Below are 17,345 nucleotides of genomic sequence, written 5' to 3' on the forward strand. Positions count from 1 at the left end.
TTCCTTGACACCACACCCCAGCCTGCCGGCTCCTGCTTCCACCTCATCCATTAACCTGACAGCTGGGCTACTTCCCCCCACATGCTCCATCAGCTCTGAACTGTCTTTCCATTAAGCTTTAAATTTTTGAGCAATGTCAGCCCTTAACCAGTCTGTCATGAGGAGCGATAAACCAAGAGCCTGACAGCAGTGAAGGTAAAGAGCCCCTTTGCTCTGGGAATCCTGCTCTTGGGCACAGGGTTGACCCCAGCTCTGTGACTGTGGGCTCCCGTGGATGCCTGGTGGTCAGAGAAGGCTGGCTTCCTTCCCTGCCTTCTCACTGTGAAGGATTTCACAGGCATAACTTTGATTTAAGTATTGCAAAGTCTTCAGGTTGGGGGACTCATCATTCAAACCCTGCTGAGAGATGTTGCAAGCACTCCAGGAACTGACTCTATGCCATAAGTAAAGGTTCCTGCCTCAGTTTTCCTCTCTGTAGAGCCAAACAGCCCCAGTGTATTTAGGCTCTGGGTAAAGCAGAGTCCTGGTGTGTGCACATCACTTCAGAGAAAGAAGCTGACCTTGTCCCAGGTTGTTTTCAAATATTGCTGAGCATTTGTAGTGCTGACAGTGTAAAGTACCCTGAATGCAGCTGTTTCAGACAGTTTTATTAACCAGAAGCTCTTTTCCCTCCACTAGGATGGTGGGAAGCCAGTCCAGAAGAGCCCTGGAGACCTGAGTTTCCCCATGACTGGCCGGGAGCGCTCGGAGTACATCCGCTGGAAGAGGGAACGAGACCAGATTGACCTGGAGCGCCTGGCACGTCACAAGAATGCCAAGGGCGAGTGGCGACGGGCTTGGGATGTGGAGAAGTCGGAGCACATGTAGGTCCTTCCTTGTCCAAGGGTGCTTTGCCTGCAGCAGGTCTAAAGCCAGTGGTGGGATCCTGTGCAGATACTTATCAATCCCATGCTGTCATGTGCCTGACCAAATCCACACTGCTGCCTCTTCCTCTCCTGACCATGCCCTTAAGTGGGATCTGGTATCAGAGTGATTCTTATGTTTTCTTCCTCATATGAGCTCTCCTGAGAGGGGATACCATGTGCTGACAAAGACTGCCTGCCAGGATATAGACTGTGGGAGGGAGGGGAGTATGAACCAAGCCTCAGTCTGCATCTGGAGGATCCTCTCCATTTCCACATGAACAAATCCAATGGCAGGAGGGTACAGGTGCTCTTCCAGAAACATGGATGGACAAACTTGCATTGCTAGTCCACAGGTTCTCTCACTGGCCCCACTTGTTTGTCCTTTTCAAGCACAGGAGAGCCCAGCACGCCTAAATCCATCCCACCCCATAAACTGTGTCTGTTTGGGCACTGCGGGGCAAGGGGGTCACAACAAAAGGCCACCTGTGTCATATGGGGACACTACTGGGAACAGCAATGTGGGACAGCTGGGAATGGAGCTGGACATGTCCCTGCCTTAATCACTGTCCCTCTGACTGTCCCTCAGCTGGTTCAGCTGAGTCACACCAGCTAGAGAGCTTTGGAGGATAACTTGGCACCTGCAGCAGGATAAGCTTCTAGTAGGGAGTGGAGCTAGGGAATGTTACAAAGATTTGGTGATAGAACAGTTTGTACAGGACAGGTAGGTGGGACAATCTTTTGGCTGAGAAATGGGACCAAACACATCCATTTTCAGTTGCTGAGACCCCAATAATTAGGGGTGAATTGACTTAAGTAGGTGCTGAGTATTGATGGCAAGACAGCCCTGAGCCCTACTGTTTTTCCAAAACTCCATTTTTAAGAGAAAAAGCCATAACATAAAACAAGCAGGACTAGAAACCAACCAAATGAGTCTGGTTTGAGATGGCAAGTCCTGAAGCTACTTCAGATTGTGCTTGGAAGCTTGGGAAGCTGCATTTGAGTGTAGTACAGCTACACTACATCTATAGGATGTTCATAGAATTTAATATTGGTACTGTTGTAAAGGTTTTAGAGGTTCTTCTTTGGGGTAGAACTGCCTCACAGCCTCAGTTAGCACATGCAGCTTCAGCTGCTGCTGAGAAACCCGCACAGGTTTGCCTGTGGGCAGGTGCAGAAGGGCCAAAGGCCGGAGCTTGCGTCGTGCCAAGGGCTCCTGCCCACGCTTTGCACACTGAAGGAGGATGGTCAGGTCTGACAATGCCTGTTTTTAACCTGCAGGTTTGAAGAGGACTTTGTTAAGGATGGGGAGCCAGCCTTGGATAATCCCAGCAATAAGAAAGGTTGGCAAGGGACACCTAGACTCTGTCCTGACGCTAGTGAACGCTGATCGTGCGCATCCCAGTGCCGCAGCAGCTGCCGTGGCTGTCAGCTGTGAAGCTCTGCTTTCCTGGGCAAACGCCTCTGAGCTGGGGGCTCAGCCCTCCTTGCTGGGCAGAGGGCTCAGGGGATGGGACTTGAGCAGCTGGGTGCTAGAGCTTTGGACCTTCCCAGGGAGAGCAGTGGCTTCTGTAACCTGGTACAACACAGTGTGGAGGCTCAGCCCTGCCTCCTTTCCCACACACTGGTTTAAGAGGCAATCCTATTCTAGAGCACATAATTTCTGATCCCTATGGCACATGCTGGCTTCTTTACTAGCATAAGTCCATCCTGACTCCTGTTTCTCAGGAGATGGACTGGCAAAACAAAGCTTTCCCTTATGACACCCTATTTGAACATCAGGCTTCTTGCTGCCTGTCCATTACAGACCCTCACTCACTTTGGTGCATCCTTTCTTGTGTCCTTGCAGGGGGAAGGAATGCAAGGAAATTCCAGCACAGGTCCTTTCCTCCCGAGGGGAGAGGTGAGTAAACCACAGGATTTTGTTGTGTCACCCCACTAAATGCCAGCACCTCTGATATCCCTCAGGGAGAGGGTTCTTTACAGACACTTGCAGATTTGGAGAGCTTTTTGGAACATACCACATGGCTGCTTTCATAGCTGTGTGCAGAGGAGAAGTCTTCCAAGAACAGCACAAGTGAAACTGTATCCAAGGAATAAGATTTAAAGTTAGAATTGGAATTTGGAATTAAAAAAAACACACAAGAAACACCCTAAATTCTTTATTTGTCTTTATTACTTTAGAAAATATATGTGCAGTATGCATGCAGCTTCAGAGGCTTTCCACCTCAGAGGGCCTTTCCAAGGGTACAAGGGTGTTGGCCTGTTCAGTGGTCCATCAGCTGCTTCTGCCTGCTTTTGCATGGCATTTCCAACCTGTTTTCTAGGTGGAGGACATCATGGAGTGAATGTGAGTGACCCTGGTCCGAAAACAGTGCCTGTTGTGAGCAGCCGAGCCAAGGGGAAGGACAGACTGACAGGCAGAGCCAGAAGGTGAGGAGCTGGCAGCACTGCCATGGTGTGCACGTCCACATCTCCCTCCCTGCCTAATTATGAAGATGCAACCTGTGCCAGGGCCTCACCACCATCACAGGGAAGCATATCCCACCTAACACTGCTCTCTGTCAGTGGGAAGTCATTGGCCCTGGTCCTGTCACTCCAGGTCCTTGTAAATAGTCTCTCTGTATTCCAAGATACTTCAAAGTAATTTTAGCCTTCAGTTTCTGCCTCTGTGTCTGCTGTCGTGGAGAGCTGGGACACTTGGGCACTGTCAGGCAAGCAGGACCAGACTGTGGCAGGCATCAGCACAAGCAAACTGTATCTTCTTAGTCTGACTCAACTGTCTGTTCTGGCAATTGGAGTTTATGTGTTCATCACAATTAGAATTACAACAACCAGTTCATTAAGACTTACTGGTCTCAAATGAGTGTCTCTGGATGGGCCTGGACAAGTGGCTCAGACAAAAAATACATGGCCCTGGTAGGAATCCCTATCCAGGTGTCAGGCAGGGACATTGGCTTTGTAAGAACTTCAAGGCCTAAATTCTGATTACTTTTTCTTGACAGATGGGATGCAAAAGAAGGTGAGGACATGTCTCTTCTGAAGGATGACCTTGATGGCCAGGTGAGTTCCTGAGTTGCAGGCTGGCAGCTGAGTTTTCTAAACACATGCACTATCAGGAAAATTGGAATCTCTAATCCATTCCAAAGCTGGAAGACCTCTGTTTTTGGGTAACTGTACCCATCACTAACACTCCTCCCATGGCCTGGTGTGACAGCAGCTTCACTTCTTACACTGACCCTCTGTCAGCACAACTACCCCACCTATTCTGGTCCCTGAACACTTCTCCACCTACATCCTTTTACATCCTTTTCCCTCAAGTTTTCAGAACCATCACAGATAAGAAATACAATATACTGGTATTTTAATAAGCTGAACTTAATATGTCCTTTGTTTCTCAGAGGAGCCTTGGCATGGACAGACGGAAGAGCAGAGGTGACGAGGGGGTGGAAGAGAACAGCACAGCTGAGCTGGAGGAAAAGGGGAAACAGTCAAGCCCCCAGGATCATGAGGCCTCCTCACAGCGGCTGCGAGGCGGGAAGGTCCAGCCTGCCCACAACGGCCAGAAGGAGGAGCGGAGGGGAGTGAGGGGCTGCAGCACAGAAGTATCTGTGGCCAGTGCTGGGGACTCGGAGCCAGGGCCCAAGCCAAGCAAGGAAAGTGTTGGGGAAGATGCCAATGGGAAGCCTGGCACTGCTGACATCTCCCAGGAGAAGGAGAGCACTGACAGCACTGCTTCACAGCGCAGCCTTCCGAGCACTGTGCAAGCCACCAGGCCTGGCAGCGAGGAGACTTTGTCACAGCCCATGAGAGTGAATGTAGATGGAGCTGGATTGGAGAAACAGCCAACTTCGGAACAGGAGTCCTCTGAGAACTCTTCCAACAGCCATGGAGGAAAGCTTGACACAGCAGCAGGAGACAGACTTGATGCAGGTCAAGGACAGCTGGTGAGCAAAGGAGGGGAAGAAGTGACCCAAACCACTGCTCTTGAGGGACAGGTACTTGCACTGAAAGGAAGTGAAGATGCTGAAGGCACTGAACACCATGAGCCTTTGTCCCCAGGGAAAGACAGCTCTGACAAGACTGTTGTGCCTGAGCAGGACACGGCAAAATCCCAGTCCAGGGAAGGGGACCAGTCTGAGGACTGCAAGGACAAGAACAGTGGGGACACTCTCAACTAGCAGAGATTGTACCGGCTTGCTGGAGACATAAGGTGAGTCATCTCATTAATGCTCTCAGCCATAGTACAGGGCCACAACTCCGTTTTCTGTGGTACAATGGCATCATACCAGATAACTGTTCAGAAATGTTTATTAGTAGTGCTATGGATCTCTAAGGTAATTAAATCTGTGCATCATCCCAAAGGCCTGTCCTGGAGTGGGTGGGGAAGGAATGGAAAGACAGGCAGGAAAATTTGGACAGAAAACCAGGCTGCTGAGGTTGGTTGATGACACACATTAGTTAGGGCACATACTGAACTATTCCTGGGAAATGATGACCTTAGAAAGCATGGGAGGAATAACCTCAGTGGGATGAGTTTATTTCTGCCTCTGGTCAGTGTGGTCCTTCCCCAAAACACTTGCAAAGCCACAGGGGCCCACCTTGTGGGCAGAGCTTAGGAGAAGGTTGATTGTATGTGGGATTCTCTTCCCAGTACAAGGTCTGTGAGTGCTATGCTTTGAATTACAGATGGTAACACTAATGTGCAAGGCAGTGTAGAAATACACAGGGTGAGATGATTCCTGGTGCAAAGGCCCACAAACCAAACAGAATGGAGGGAGAACAGAGCCGGTTATGGAGCAATGCTCCAGGTTTTACACAAACAAACAATTTTCTTCCATCAAGGCAAATGCAAAGCCAGGAGAAGGAACAAAGGATGACAAGCACATAGGTAAGGTAGAAATTAAGAGGAAGGGAAAAGGAGAGAGGGTGGGGGGCTCTTTGCAAGGTGCGTTTTTGCCAGCAATGTCCCACAGAGCAGGACATCACGCTAAACAGAGATGAGTGTTTCCAGAACACTGTCCAGCTTGCCTAACACAGGAGTGGCTCTCAGGGTACTCCGGCCTCTCTCCTTCACAGAGGCAGCAGCTCTGTTCCATAAGTAGGCACTTGAGGCAATGAGCTGCTCAGAGCCAGGCAGGCAGATCCCCCCACCAAGTTTCTTTCCCGGATTCCAGAAACTTTTCTGCAGACCCTACACAGCAACGTGTCCCCTGGTGTTGCTCAGTATTCCTCCCAGAGGTACAAATGAGCTTAGGGATGAAGTGGCTAAGCTGCCAACAAAGACTTTCCCTATAATCCAATCCACACAAAAGGCAGGGAGAAGTGCAAGCATCATAGTGATTTCAAAAAGACAAAACATCAAGAACCAGCAGGAGCTGGTTCTATGCTTGAACTAAAATTCCTTCAAGTGAGAGAAACTAATTTGAACAGCATTTAGGAGAATGTTATGAAACACCTGTATGGAGATAGTGGGAGATTACTGTCCAGCCACGCCTCTCCAATCTACCAAAATTCCCACCAAATTAGAGGATGAAGGAATTAATGACTACTTTGTTCACTCAGGATAACTTTAATTAGACACCAGCTAAGAGGAAAGAATAAATTAGAGTAGTCCATTTTCATCTCAGTGATGGAGATTCCTATGGTTTGGTAATAAGGCCTTGAGTCCACTTCAGAGCTCAGTAGGTATCTGTTAACAGCTGGAAACATCTGTACTCAGTGATAATGATGTGCTGGCCCCCTGCCCTGCTCGGGGGCTCCACGGGGCCAGTGTCCCACTCACATTAAATGCAGATCTCACATCCCTTCCTGCATAACCACAGCCCTGGGCAGCCACCACGTGGGTTTCACAGCTTCCCCTCCCAATGTCTATTTATGGCACTAAAAATCTCCAGCACCTTCAAATCAGTGGGAGATGCTGTGCAGAGAGTGTGGTAGGGCTTTCATCCTTCGCTTCAAATAACAAGGAATAAATATTTACTTGAAGTGCAGGACTGGAATCCCTGGAGAATGTCCAACAAGTCCCAGAGAAGTAAACGATACACAAAAACCACAGAAGCTTTTCCCTGAATTCTCTTGAGAAAATTAATCTCAACATCTTTAGAGAAAATGCAGCTGGGGGTAGATTTCCAGAGCAGCTCCAGGGATCTGACCTTGCAGCACTGGCTGACGTAAACAGGAGTGGGGCAGGCAGGGCCTGAGTGCTGCAGGACGGAGGGGGTCAGCAGAGGTCAGCTCTGATGCAAACCAGTGCCCAAGGTTGGTGCAGGAAGCCGCACAAGCAGAAACCAGCACTTCCCAAAACAGTTACGGAGCTGCGGAAGAACAACCAGCTTCCTCGAGGTTCAGGAGACAGGAAGATACCATCTGCTGGTATGTTTGGGGAGTTGGCCTAGGACTGGCAGGGTCAAGGGCTTGTCTTGAATAGCATCGACTTCCCTGGTCCTTCCTGCAGCCCACACCACCCTCTGGAGCCCACTGTCATGCCATGGGCATTTCAAATTCCCAGAACACCTCTGAGCACCACCTAAGTGGAGAGCTTTAGTCTTCACGGAGAGTCAGGGAATGGGACTTGACACAACTGTCTCCATACCTCTGGAGTGATGGCACAACATAGGAGGACAGTGTTAACACTGGAAAACACAGGGATTCTGTGAGAATGGTGCAAGAGACTAAGGACACACAGGGAAGGACTCCAGGGCTGTTGAGGGAATGTTGTTTAGTCTAGGAAAATGAAGGCAGAAAGCAGTGGAATTGTGATCTCTGTAGATATGTGGGTAGTGAACACCAGCAAAGGGGAAGAAACATCCAAGCCAGAACACAATGCTGGGGCAGGGACCAATATATTGGAGAAGCCCAGAAATAAATATGGGAAAATTAGGAAAAGGTGGCTACCTGTCAGAGCACTTGGAAGCTCACTACAGCTGAATCCTGAGGGGCACTTCTTGGAGCTTTACACGTCTAAACATAACTCAGGGCTTTGATGGGCGAACTGCTGCCATTTCAAACACCAGGAAAGAGCTGCTCTCGTTGTTCCTGGTTGTTCTGGGATAGCAGTTGTTCCTGCTATCCCAGACCTTCATCAGCTATGTTCAGCTGCAGCTTCAGGGAGTTCTGCACATCCCCCCATCACGTGGGGCCTAACCAGTAGGTCCCACAAGGGCTTGGTGTTGGCTTGGCTGTGAAGGCCATCCCAGTGACATCTCCCAGCCAGCCAGGCTGTGAGGTGTGAGACAGACAGCAGAGATCTGCGTCAGTCCTCTCCTGTGACACTGACACACAGAGGGAGTTCTGCCACCACAGAATTCCCACTCTGCTGGCAAAGCCCAGGCAGCACCCAGGGGCACTGTGGTCCTGAGCCCCAGCTCACAACCAGCCCAGAGCTGTTCAATCTCCCATTGGCCCTGGAGTTACATACGGGAAAGAGGATATGGTGGGAAATGTGAGAAAGGCTAATCACTCTGGCTAATTACCAAGAGAAGTAATGACTTTAAAGCCCACCAGTGTCTTGGCTGTAAAGACTCATTCATGCATGGGGAGAAGGTGTCTGTATTGAAAGGATAATACTGCAAAGTGGGGAAGGGAATTGTCTCCCAGCACTGAAACACAGTCAGAGCCTTCTGAAAGCATCAGTGATCAAATAGATTCACAATAGGGAGAGCTCGTGCTGCAGTCAGTCACACTCATAAACCAGATTATGTTACAATATCTGGACCACCAAGTGTGACTGACAGTCTGCTTCTGGCCCTTCCCAGGCCCATTAAATCCCAGTGTGCTGCCACAGCACTGAGCACCCCTCGGCAGCAGGACATAGCCAGCCCTCACTGCTGCACACAGACAGGAGAAAGAATTAAGTCTCCAGCAACAATCTCATCTCAGCTGTCCATAGCATCAGTTGTGTCAGCACCTCGGGTTTGATTTCAATGCAGTTCCTTATTAAATATCTGTGGCTGTGTCTTTCGATGATTCCTTGAGAGGTTTCTCTTTTTTTATGCAAGCCAAGCTTCTTGTGGCCTCTCCTGCCTTTGCAGGATTTAATCTCTTTTTTTTTTAAATCCCCCTCCCTGACTTTTCTTGGGAGCTTTGGGTGCTGAAATCTGCATCAGCAAAAAGCAGATCTATGGATTTGAACATGGATGCAGGAAAATGCCAGCTCAGCAATTCTGAGCAGCACCCAAGCATCTGGCAACTAGAAAAAAACAAAAAAGCCTGCCTTTCCCAATTAAAATCAGCATGTCTGGGTCTGGAAGCAGCTTTAGGACAGCAGGCTCCACTCACAGGATAGTTTTGCATTAGGAAAAGCTGATTCACCCTCTGCCCTTGGGGTTCCCAAGTGCTGCATCCCCAGGCTGGGTTCACCCACAAGGATCACAAAGCCCTGCCTGAAATCAGCCCCTTCTCTTGGTGCTCCAGGTGCTGAACCAGCACACACAAGAACACGTCAGAATTGTTGTTCCTGAGGTATAAGGAAAGAGTAAAGTTGATGTATCCATCGCAATGAAGGACTGAGAGTGTTTAATCCAGACTGGAAGAGTCAGCTCATCCCCTGGGCTGCAGAGCCCCCACTGCTCCTGTCAGATTTGGCAGCAGGTATCTGGGTTATGCCCCAGTGGTGCCTCCCAAGCAGCCCCAGCCATGCAGGAAGGGCAGGGTGGAACTCAGCAGACATTTTAATTTACAGCTCAGCAGTTCCCTGGAGACCGATAATCCCGTGGCTGTCTCTGCTCTCGTTTTGCAGGATAACGTGCTGGAGGCGGTGGAGAAGAGGAGCGCAAGCTTGTCCTCACTCTTTTACCTTCTATGAAATCAGCTTTCAGCACCTGCCCAGTGCCCTTCAGCACTATTCATAACACATGGGGTCCCCATCACCACCCTCACCCACAGTTCTGGCATCCCCCTTCCCTATGTCAAAGGACAGGGAAGGCTGCACACACTCCCACCCTACAGAGAACATCACTTATCTATTTGTTTGGCATATATTGCAGCTGCGTGGCAAGCCAAGGAGATGTCTACTGGATGCACTTTATTTTATTTAATGACTAATTCTGTTTAAAGTTATGGCTTGGGTTTCTGGGCACGCCCCCCTTTTTTTCCCCAAAAGCGGGAGGGGCCTGCACACGCCAGGGGCTGTGCCAGCAACTGGAACAGCAGGAAGAGGTGACTGGCAAAGCAGAGGGGTGAGGTGTTAGGGTGTAGTTCAGTAGGTGGGTGAAGAAGTAGTGTTCAGAGCTCTTGTACTAAAGGTTTGCACGTGGTTGAAGTGTTGGCAGAGGTGTATGGTAGTGGCAGGGGCCATGGGGCATGAGCAGGATGGATGGATGGGTGGATGAATGGAGCACTTCTGACAAGCACAGATCAACCCCAGCACCTCCTCCTTGAAGAGCCTCCAGCTCTCCTCCCCTCTTAGAGGCTGAGGAGCACATCAGGACAGTGCTTTGTGCCCAGGAAGGTGCCTGCTCCGGTGACCAGGTGTGTGCATAGCTCAGAAAACTCTGTGGCCCCTTCCCAAGGGTAACTGGGCATCCCTGCAGCACGGCAAGGAGGGGGACAGCACAATAATCTTCCTCCTCCACCACACTGCCCAAAGCAGTTGGCAGCAGGACCCAGGCCAAACTGGAGCTGGAGGTCCAAGACTTTGTATCAAACATTTTCACCTTCCTGGTTGTGCCTTCCATAGCTTTGTGCTTGAATAAGAGGGCAGAAATCCTCTCTAAGCTGCCCTGCACACCTTCTGACCTGGCCTTAAAGATACCTTTCAAATGAAGGATCTGGAGGAGCATTTACAAGCACAAACATGCAGGAATTCCAGCTGCTTGGCTTTCCAATTACAGCAAGCTAGGACCTAGCTGGAATACAGCTACCAGTTATGGAGAAGGCACAAGGAATAACACAACATAATTTCTGACTTCTGAATGACAGAGCAGAGTGGGCATCACCCTCACTTCGAGATGCTGCTCTAAAACTTGATGCCAGAGTAAACATCCCTGGGACAGGTTTGTGTGGAGACTGCCTGGAATGTCCTGCAGGACGTTGGCTGACCAGGCTGGCAGACTGCCCTGGAGATCAGGTTGGCACGTGTTGACTGAAATACTCTACGCTGCTTTAATAAACTAATATTTGCACAGACAAACATTTGGTTTTCCATGTGACTTAGACCCGTGACACCTATCATGAAGCAAGAGCCTGGGAATTTCCTCCCTGTGCCAAATTCAGGAGACTTTACTGGCATCACACCAGGTATTATCAAGAAACAGAGTGTTCAGCTTTTGTGTTTTATCAGTAGAAACATCTCCACCCCACCAAAGCCCACACTGGGTTTATTTGGACTTACCCAACAGATAAAAGAACAGATAAATAGAAGATTGTAAAACTGCTCCAGGTCCTGGAGCTTCTCCATCACTGTTAAAGGCTGATTTTCCTTATCTGACTGGCTCAAAAACCTGCTTACAATTGTTTAGTTTTTTAATTTATTATTATTTTGTACATCAGGTCTCTGACCTCACTCTTGGTCCAGTCAGACTGAGTCATTACCAGCATTTCCCAGGAGCCAGCTTGCCTCATGGTCCATGGAACACACAGTTTCAGCTCAAGAGCTGTTGCCCCCCAGGAGCAGTTGGACACGTGGCCAGGCAGGAATTTTACAATGCCCTGGTCCAGCACTGTGTTGAAGAGATAAAAAACCTTACTGCTCTAGACTCCATTCTGAAAGGAAAACCATCCTTTGGTTTTCCAAAACCAATGGTCCTCCATTCCCTCCTTTTTTCCTTTCTTCCAAGTGACTTTGCAGGTAATGATGCCCAGGAAGGACTGAGTCTGATCCAGGCTCCGAGGATGGGACTGGACAGGTTGTGCCTGTTCTAAGTGTATTTTTTCCTGCTCATTAACACTTTGCTTGATGCACTTTGTTTGGTTGTGATTTTTCAGACAACTGTGGCTTAGCTGTTTCTTCTTTATGGTGAGAGGAAAAACTGAAAAGTTGACAAATCTGATGTAGAGGGATTATTTATATGAAATAAAAGTTGGAATGAGGAAAAACCTCCTGTTTCTTACTGTTTCTCAGTTCCACATGTAGAGTTTTCCAAATTGAATCAGTAATCTCTGCTTTTTAGAGCAACAGGTCCAGTTCAGAGCACTGATTCCTTTGGGAAGCACTGAACTCCTGGGCTAGCTCAGCTTCCTCACCACAAAAGCTCCCTGCCACAATGCCAGGAAGATGAGGATCACTTTTTCAATGAGGCATCAAAGGCACCACCTCATCACCACTGCAGTTTTCTTGCAAGCAAATGTAATGGCAGCTCGCAGAGTTCAGTCACCTGCCTACACAGGTACCTGTTCCTTCCCAGCAGTGGCTGGAAGCTCAGGGAGTTGGTGGAAGTCCTTCCAGCTTTTCCAGACACCAGGGAAGCAGCAGCACTCCGAGGCAGAATGCTTTTTCCTTCAAACTGACTTGCCACTAGACACTGTTCTTTTCCTTAAAAATTTACAATCAATTTCAAGACAGCAACTCTGTAGCTAAAACTATCAGAATTGATCCCAGACTAGTGAGTCAGCTCTTGCATAAAGAAGTTAATTTAAAAAACTTCAAGCCAAGGACAAAAATACCTCTGGATAAAGTTGGAGATACTGGTTTCCAAGGCAATTACTGAAGGAGGCAATAACACTAAATCCTGTAAGCAGTTCAGCTCTCCATTCCTACCTCAACAAGTCCAATACCTGCAGCAGGAGCATACACACAGGCCACTAACCAGTAAAGCCCAATACAGAGTCTCTAGACATAAAAATAACAGAAAATTTCACTGGTTTTCCACACCAATCTCCCTCCAGATAAACTGGTTGTAAGTGGCAGAGGGCACTGGCACTTAGCCATCAATTTTGTATTTTAAGTGCATAAAACAGCAATTGGTGCATTTCAAGTCAATGAGAAACTCAGAGCAGCAGCAGGATACAGCACTACTGGGAAGTTCAGGACACTGCCTGCTGCCTTCCCTGGAAAGATTGTACAGCAACAGCCTGACCAGCTCCCAGGCTCTGCAGGCACTGGCAGGCAACACTGGGAAGTCTGTGACCGATTCCTGCTCACACCATCCCAGTGCAGTGACACAGCACCTGGCCAGCTTTCCCAAAACTGCCTCCAAACACCTGTGGAACAGCCACAAGCCAGCTTCATCTCCTTAGCTTCATGCTCCAGCTCAGCTATGACTGTTTCTTACCCCATTCCCGCCTCTGTGTGCTCCAGCAGCTCCAGGACTCAGAGCCGGCTGTTGGTAACACCCCCCCGAACAGCCCACCAAGATCAGCTTTGATTTCTCTGAGGGAAATCGCCAATGCCCAGAAGCAGCCGTTGATTTTCTTATCATCACTACACCACACAACTGCTTTTCAGCTATGCTCAGGGATTAAGCCAAGATTCCCTGTCAGAAATACTGCACAGGAATTTGGGATTAAGATGACGTGCGTTGCATCGGATGAGCCCACAAGAGAACGCGCACAGGGAAAAGAGAGCTTTTAGAGATGGAAACGTGAGCCAGCTGCTGGAGCAGATTACATGCTCCAGTAACTCTCTTTCCTGCTATTTCACTTCCTTCTGGTCCCTCTGCACGTGACTTACACCAAATGCTCTCCTTGGACAAACTGGGCTCATTGGGAAAAGACCAGCATGCACAGGCAGAGGGCAGGTATTAGATGTCGATAAATAGGTGTGAGCCAGAGGCATCTACATGCAAGAGAGCCAAGGAGATTTGGACAAACAACCTCTGTTCCCTGTACCACCATTTTTTAAAGGCTCTCAGAGGACAAAAATCTGGAACTTGGGCCTTAAATGATACACAGACTCAAAACTTGGAGAAAAAGTTTGCATTACAAAATTATTACCATGTTTAATCAATAAAAAATGAAGTAAAAAAATAAAAGCACAGATGCCAGAATTCCAGCCATGTGCTTACAGCCATCGTGCCTTTACAGGAGCCTCCCCGAGTCAGAAGTTCTGAGACTCTTGTCAATCTCCTTCTATCACAAAAGCAAAGGGCTTTAAGGTATTTCACTCACATTTGAGTATCTCCTTCATCTAGCTGACTTCCAGGCATCTCCCTTCCTCACTGACATGCACACACCAGGAATATGGCACAACTCTGTTTGCAGGTGACATGCAGGACAGCAGTTGTGTGAAGGGAATAACCCTCCCCAGCAATTCCAAGGAATCAACATCTTGAATCACAAGGTTACAGTCATTTCTACCTAGGAAGCAACACACAACCCTGTGCCTTGTCTTGCCTGATGTAATCACACTAAGTGAACCTGAATTTTATTATTTTTTTGAGGAGCAATGAAGGGAAAGGGTGAACTGGAGCTGAATTAACACAACAGACGACACAACCATCTGCCTTTTAAACCTCAGCTTTACCCCAGACTGGTGACTGCACCATTTTAGGGCACTAAAGCAATTCTGCTGAGATGCAGATGACTGTCTCAGTACAACAATAGCAACATAACGTAAAATTTCCCAGTCCAAGTATCTGTTGCAGCCAATCTACTTCCCAAGAAATCCCTAGTGCCCTGAATTTTAAGTTAGCTTACACCTTACCAGTCCAGATGAGCCATTTTTGTTACTAGAGTATTTGCAAAGTGCACTTAGTCACCGATTTCTTCGACAGTCTGTCATGACAAGAGTAAGAAGCACAGCAACGAGCTCATCACAGGCTGGCAACAGCATCCCAATGGGAACACATCTGCCTCTGGAGGGCTGCGATTCCTGGCTAGAAAAAAGATGGGGAAGACATTGTACCTGAAGAATATGGGTACAGAAGATTTGGAAAACCAGGCTGCTGAAATCACCAAAGCTCCCTGGCCATTAGGCCAGCAGCCCACAGCCCTTCTGCATCTTCCCCAGGCAGCTTCCCCTCCCTGGCACACTCAGTACAACCAGAGTGAAGCCCCAGGATGCTCCCAAGCCAGTTGTAATAGGCACAGAAATAGCAGCATTTCACTGAAATCTGTTTGTCAGCAGAGGAGAAGATGCAAAAACACAGTCTGGGAACTCACCAAGCCTGCACTTTCCTACAGGAATGCAGACAGCCACAACCATCCTCATACTGGCTCATCAACTATTTTTAGCACCAGAAGGGGAGGCAGCCATCAGTGAAGGGCCTGTTCCTTTGATCCAGGGGATCTGAGCACTGTCTCTGTCCCAGAGATCCTTTGCTACCAAAACCACAAGCCAGGTAAAGAGCTTTAGGTTGTTCCTGTTCCCAAGTACAAGACGTCTCTCAGCAGTTACATGACAGGTTGGAAGAGGACCACGCAGCCCATTTAATTCCATTCACTTCCTCTCCCCTCTGCGCCATGCAGCCAGGCTCTATTAGTCTTCTGAGAGCAATTGTAGTTAAAGTGAAGGATGCCAGGAGGCCCTGGACACTCAGCACACATTGGATGCACAGTTCAGAGCCGCTACAGAGTCACCAGCTCCGAGCTGCAGGCTAGCAGCAGAGAAATCCCAGCATCCATGTCATTGCACACAGCTTTATTTATCTCCAAAGGTTTTACAAGTTAAACACAAGCTCCTTCTCAGAGACACTTCCAAACTGGTTCTGAATTTAGCACCTGAGCCAAGGAGCAGACTAAACTCAACTGGCACCACAATGAGCCTGGTTTCTCTGTCACTCATTCCTCCCTCGGGGAGCTGCAGGAACTTTCCTCCACAACCAGAGGTGTATCCCAAGGCCAGCAAATAGCATCGCTGTCACCAGGACCTGGAACTGCCGTGGCCTTGCACAGCCCCATGCAGAGGGATCAACATGCTGCAGGTGGAACCACCAAGGAAACAAAATCACCTGCTCACAGAACAGACACCCGTGGGGCCAGGAGCCAGTGCTGCTCCACGACACTCAGCTTTCCCCCTGCGGATGAACAGGGCGAGCAGAGAAGCAGCTTGGGAGGTGAGAGCTGCGGGGCAGCTGTCTGCTGGCACAGTGCTTCCAGCTCCTGCACCTGCCCCGCAGGAGGGTGGCAGTGATCCCATGATTTTGGCTAAAGTAACTAAGCGGGATCATTTCGTCCTTCCCACCAGCTCTCTGTTCTAACAACGCACAGCCTTCCTTGCATGCTCCCCAGAAAACTGGAAAGGAGGGTGAAAAGATCACAAACCACTCTGCTTTTGCCTCATTTCTCCCTGCAAGCTCTCTGCTCCTGGTTCTACCTTTCACAGATGCTGTAAAGGCAATGCCCAGCTGACGATGCGGCCTTAAGAAACCACCACAGTCCCAAACTCCAATTTTGATATGAAACAGCTCTTTTCAAGCAGCCACGTGCCATATTTTATGGTACCTTTGTGATCTGCACAACTGAAATACATATGCCACATTACAGCACATTTGTATCCCTCAGCAGAAGGAACCTGAACTGCTGTGATTCTTTCATAAGGATGAAGCACAGCCTGGCAGCCTCACAGATTCAGCTGAATCCATCCATCTGGAAAGCAGCAGTTTGGACAACATGGCTCTTACGGCTTCCTAGTTGATATCCCACATCCCAGAGTCATTAAAGGCCATTTTTTCACCCTGCTCATCAAGGAATGGAAGATTTTTGAGGACCACATGGCAGGAAATCATGGAACTGGGAGGAGAGCCTTCCCAGGGCACACCAGGAGCTGCCTGGCCCAGACCTACCCTGGTTCCGCATGTCCCCAAGGTGCAGGGACGATCCATAAGTGCTGCCATCACTCGCAGGCAGCAGCACGAGGGTACAACCACGCTGCAGCTCAGAGCCCACCAGCACCCACCGCCACAGCTCCACCTGCTCTGCCAGCACAGATCAAACCTTTCCAGCACCACTGCTTCGTTTCCACAATTAGCAGGATTTAGGCACGTACAGAGGTTTCTCCAGCCTCACCTACGGAGACCAATGACAAATGAATCAACATGATATACCACAGCTCCCCATTTCAGTGGCCACATTTATGCTACTCAGACCCCTTCCAGTTCAGCACTCTTCCTCCCACCACCGAAGAGAATATACTTTGTTACAGAGACTTTCATATTGGGAAAATATTTTAATATAGTAAACAAGTCAATTTACCTTCCACATATTTTAAATAAGTTTATGCTCCTCGTTAAACAAAACTGTTTTTACTTCAACAATGGATTACAGCCTCTAAATTGGTATTGTTCCCAGCTGATCCTGTAAATAGCGAGGAATTTTGGACACCAATATCCTTGTATAGGTAACAGACTGGCATGAACAGCGCAGGAATTCAATGCGGGTTCAAAGGGAGAAGCTAGCCCTGGTGAGGAAGAAAACGAAGCCACAAAATTCCCTTTTGAGGAAAAAACGGGGGGAAAAGAAGATACCGCAGTTCCATCGAGTCCAAACGGGGCCGAGTCAGTCTCCAGGTCAGTCTCCGGTCAGTCTCCACGGGCGCTGCACGGTGCCGCAGGGACGGGTGAGCCA

At 48.9% G+C, this 17,345-nt stretch overlaps 1 protein-coding gene and 1 long non-coding RNA gene across 5 annotated transcripts in view; one reads left to right on the forward strand and one right to left on the reverse strand.

The window, feature by feature from the left end:
* The window catches only part of CUNH15orf52 (chromosome unknown C15orf52 homolog), a 33,435-nt gene extending 21,495 nt beyond the window's left edge, over positions 1–11,940 (forward strand). For all 4 annotated transcript variants that reach the window (XM_017726293.1, XM_017726294.1, XM_017726295.1 and 1 more), the window contains 7 exons: positions 679–863; positions 2,184–2,245; positions 2,752–2,805; positions 3,230–3,335; positions 3,908–3,965; positions 4,304–5,115; positions 9,643–11,940. In XM_017726293.1, coding sequence (XP_017581782.1) covers positions 679–863; positions 2,184–2,245; positions 2,752–2,805; positions 3,230–3,335; positions 3,908–3,965; positions 4,304–5,083 — 1,245 coding nt within the window. In that variant the 3' untranslated portion in view covers positions 5,084–5,115; positions 9,643–11,940. The remainder of the gene's footprint in view (positions 1–678; positions 864–2,183; positions 2,246–2,751; positions 2,806–3,229; positions 3,336–3,907; positions 3,966–4,303; positions 5,116–9,642) is intronic.
* A 1,847-nt stretch (positions 11,941–13,787) lies between these two features.
* LOC108444706 lies at positions 13,788–17,339 on the reverse strand. The gene is made up of 2 exons (XR_001859342.1): positions 16,565–17,339; positions 13,788–14,656 (listed from the first exon to the last, which is right to left on the reverse strand). It is a non-coding gene; the product is annotated as an uncharacterized LOC108444706 (long non-coding RNA).
* Positions 17,340–17,345: the final 6 nt, after the last annotated feature.

This window comes from Corvus brachyrhynchos, unplaced genomic scaffold (assembly GCF_000691975.1).
Source record: "Corvus brachyrhynchos isolate BGI_N302 unplaced genomic scaffold, ASM69197v1 scaffold281, whole genome shotgun sequence".
NCBI classification, from domain to species: Eukaryota; Metazoa; Chordata; class Aves; order Passeriformes; family Corvidae; genus Corvus; species Corvus brachyrhynchos.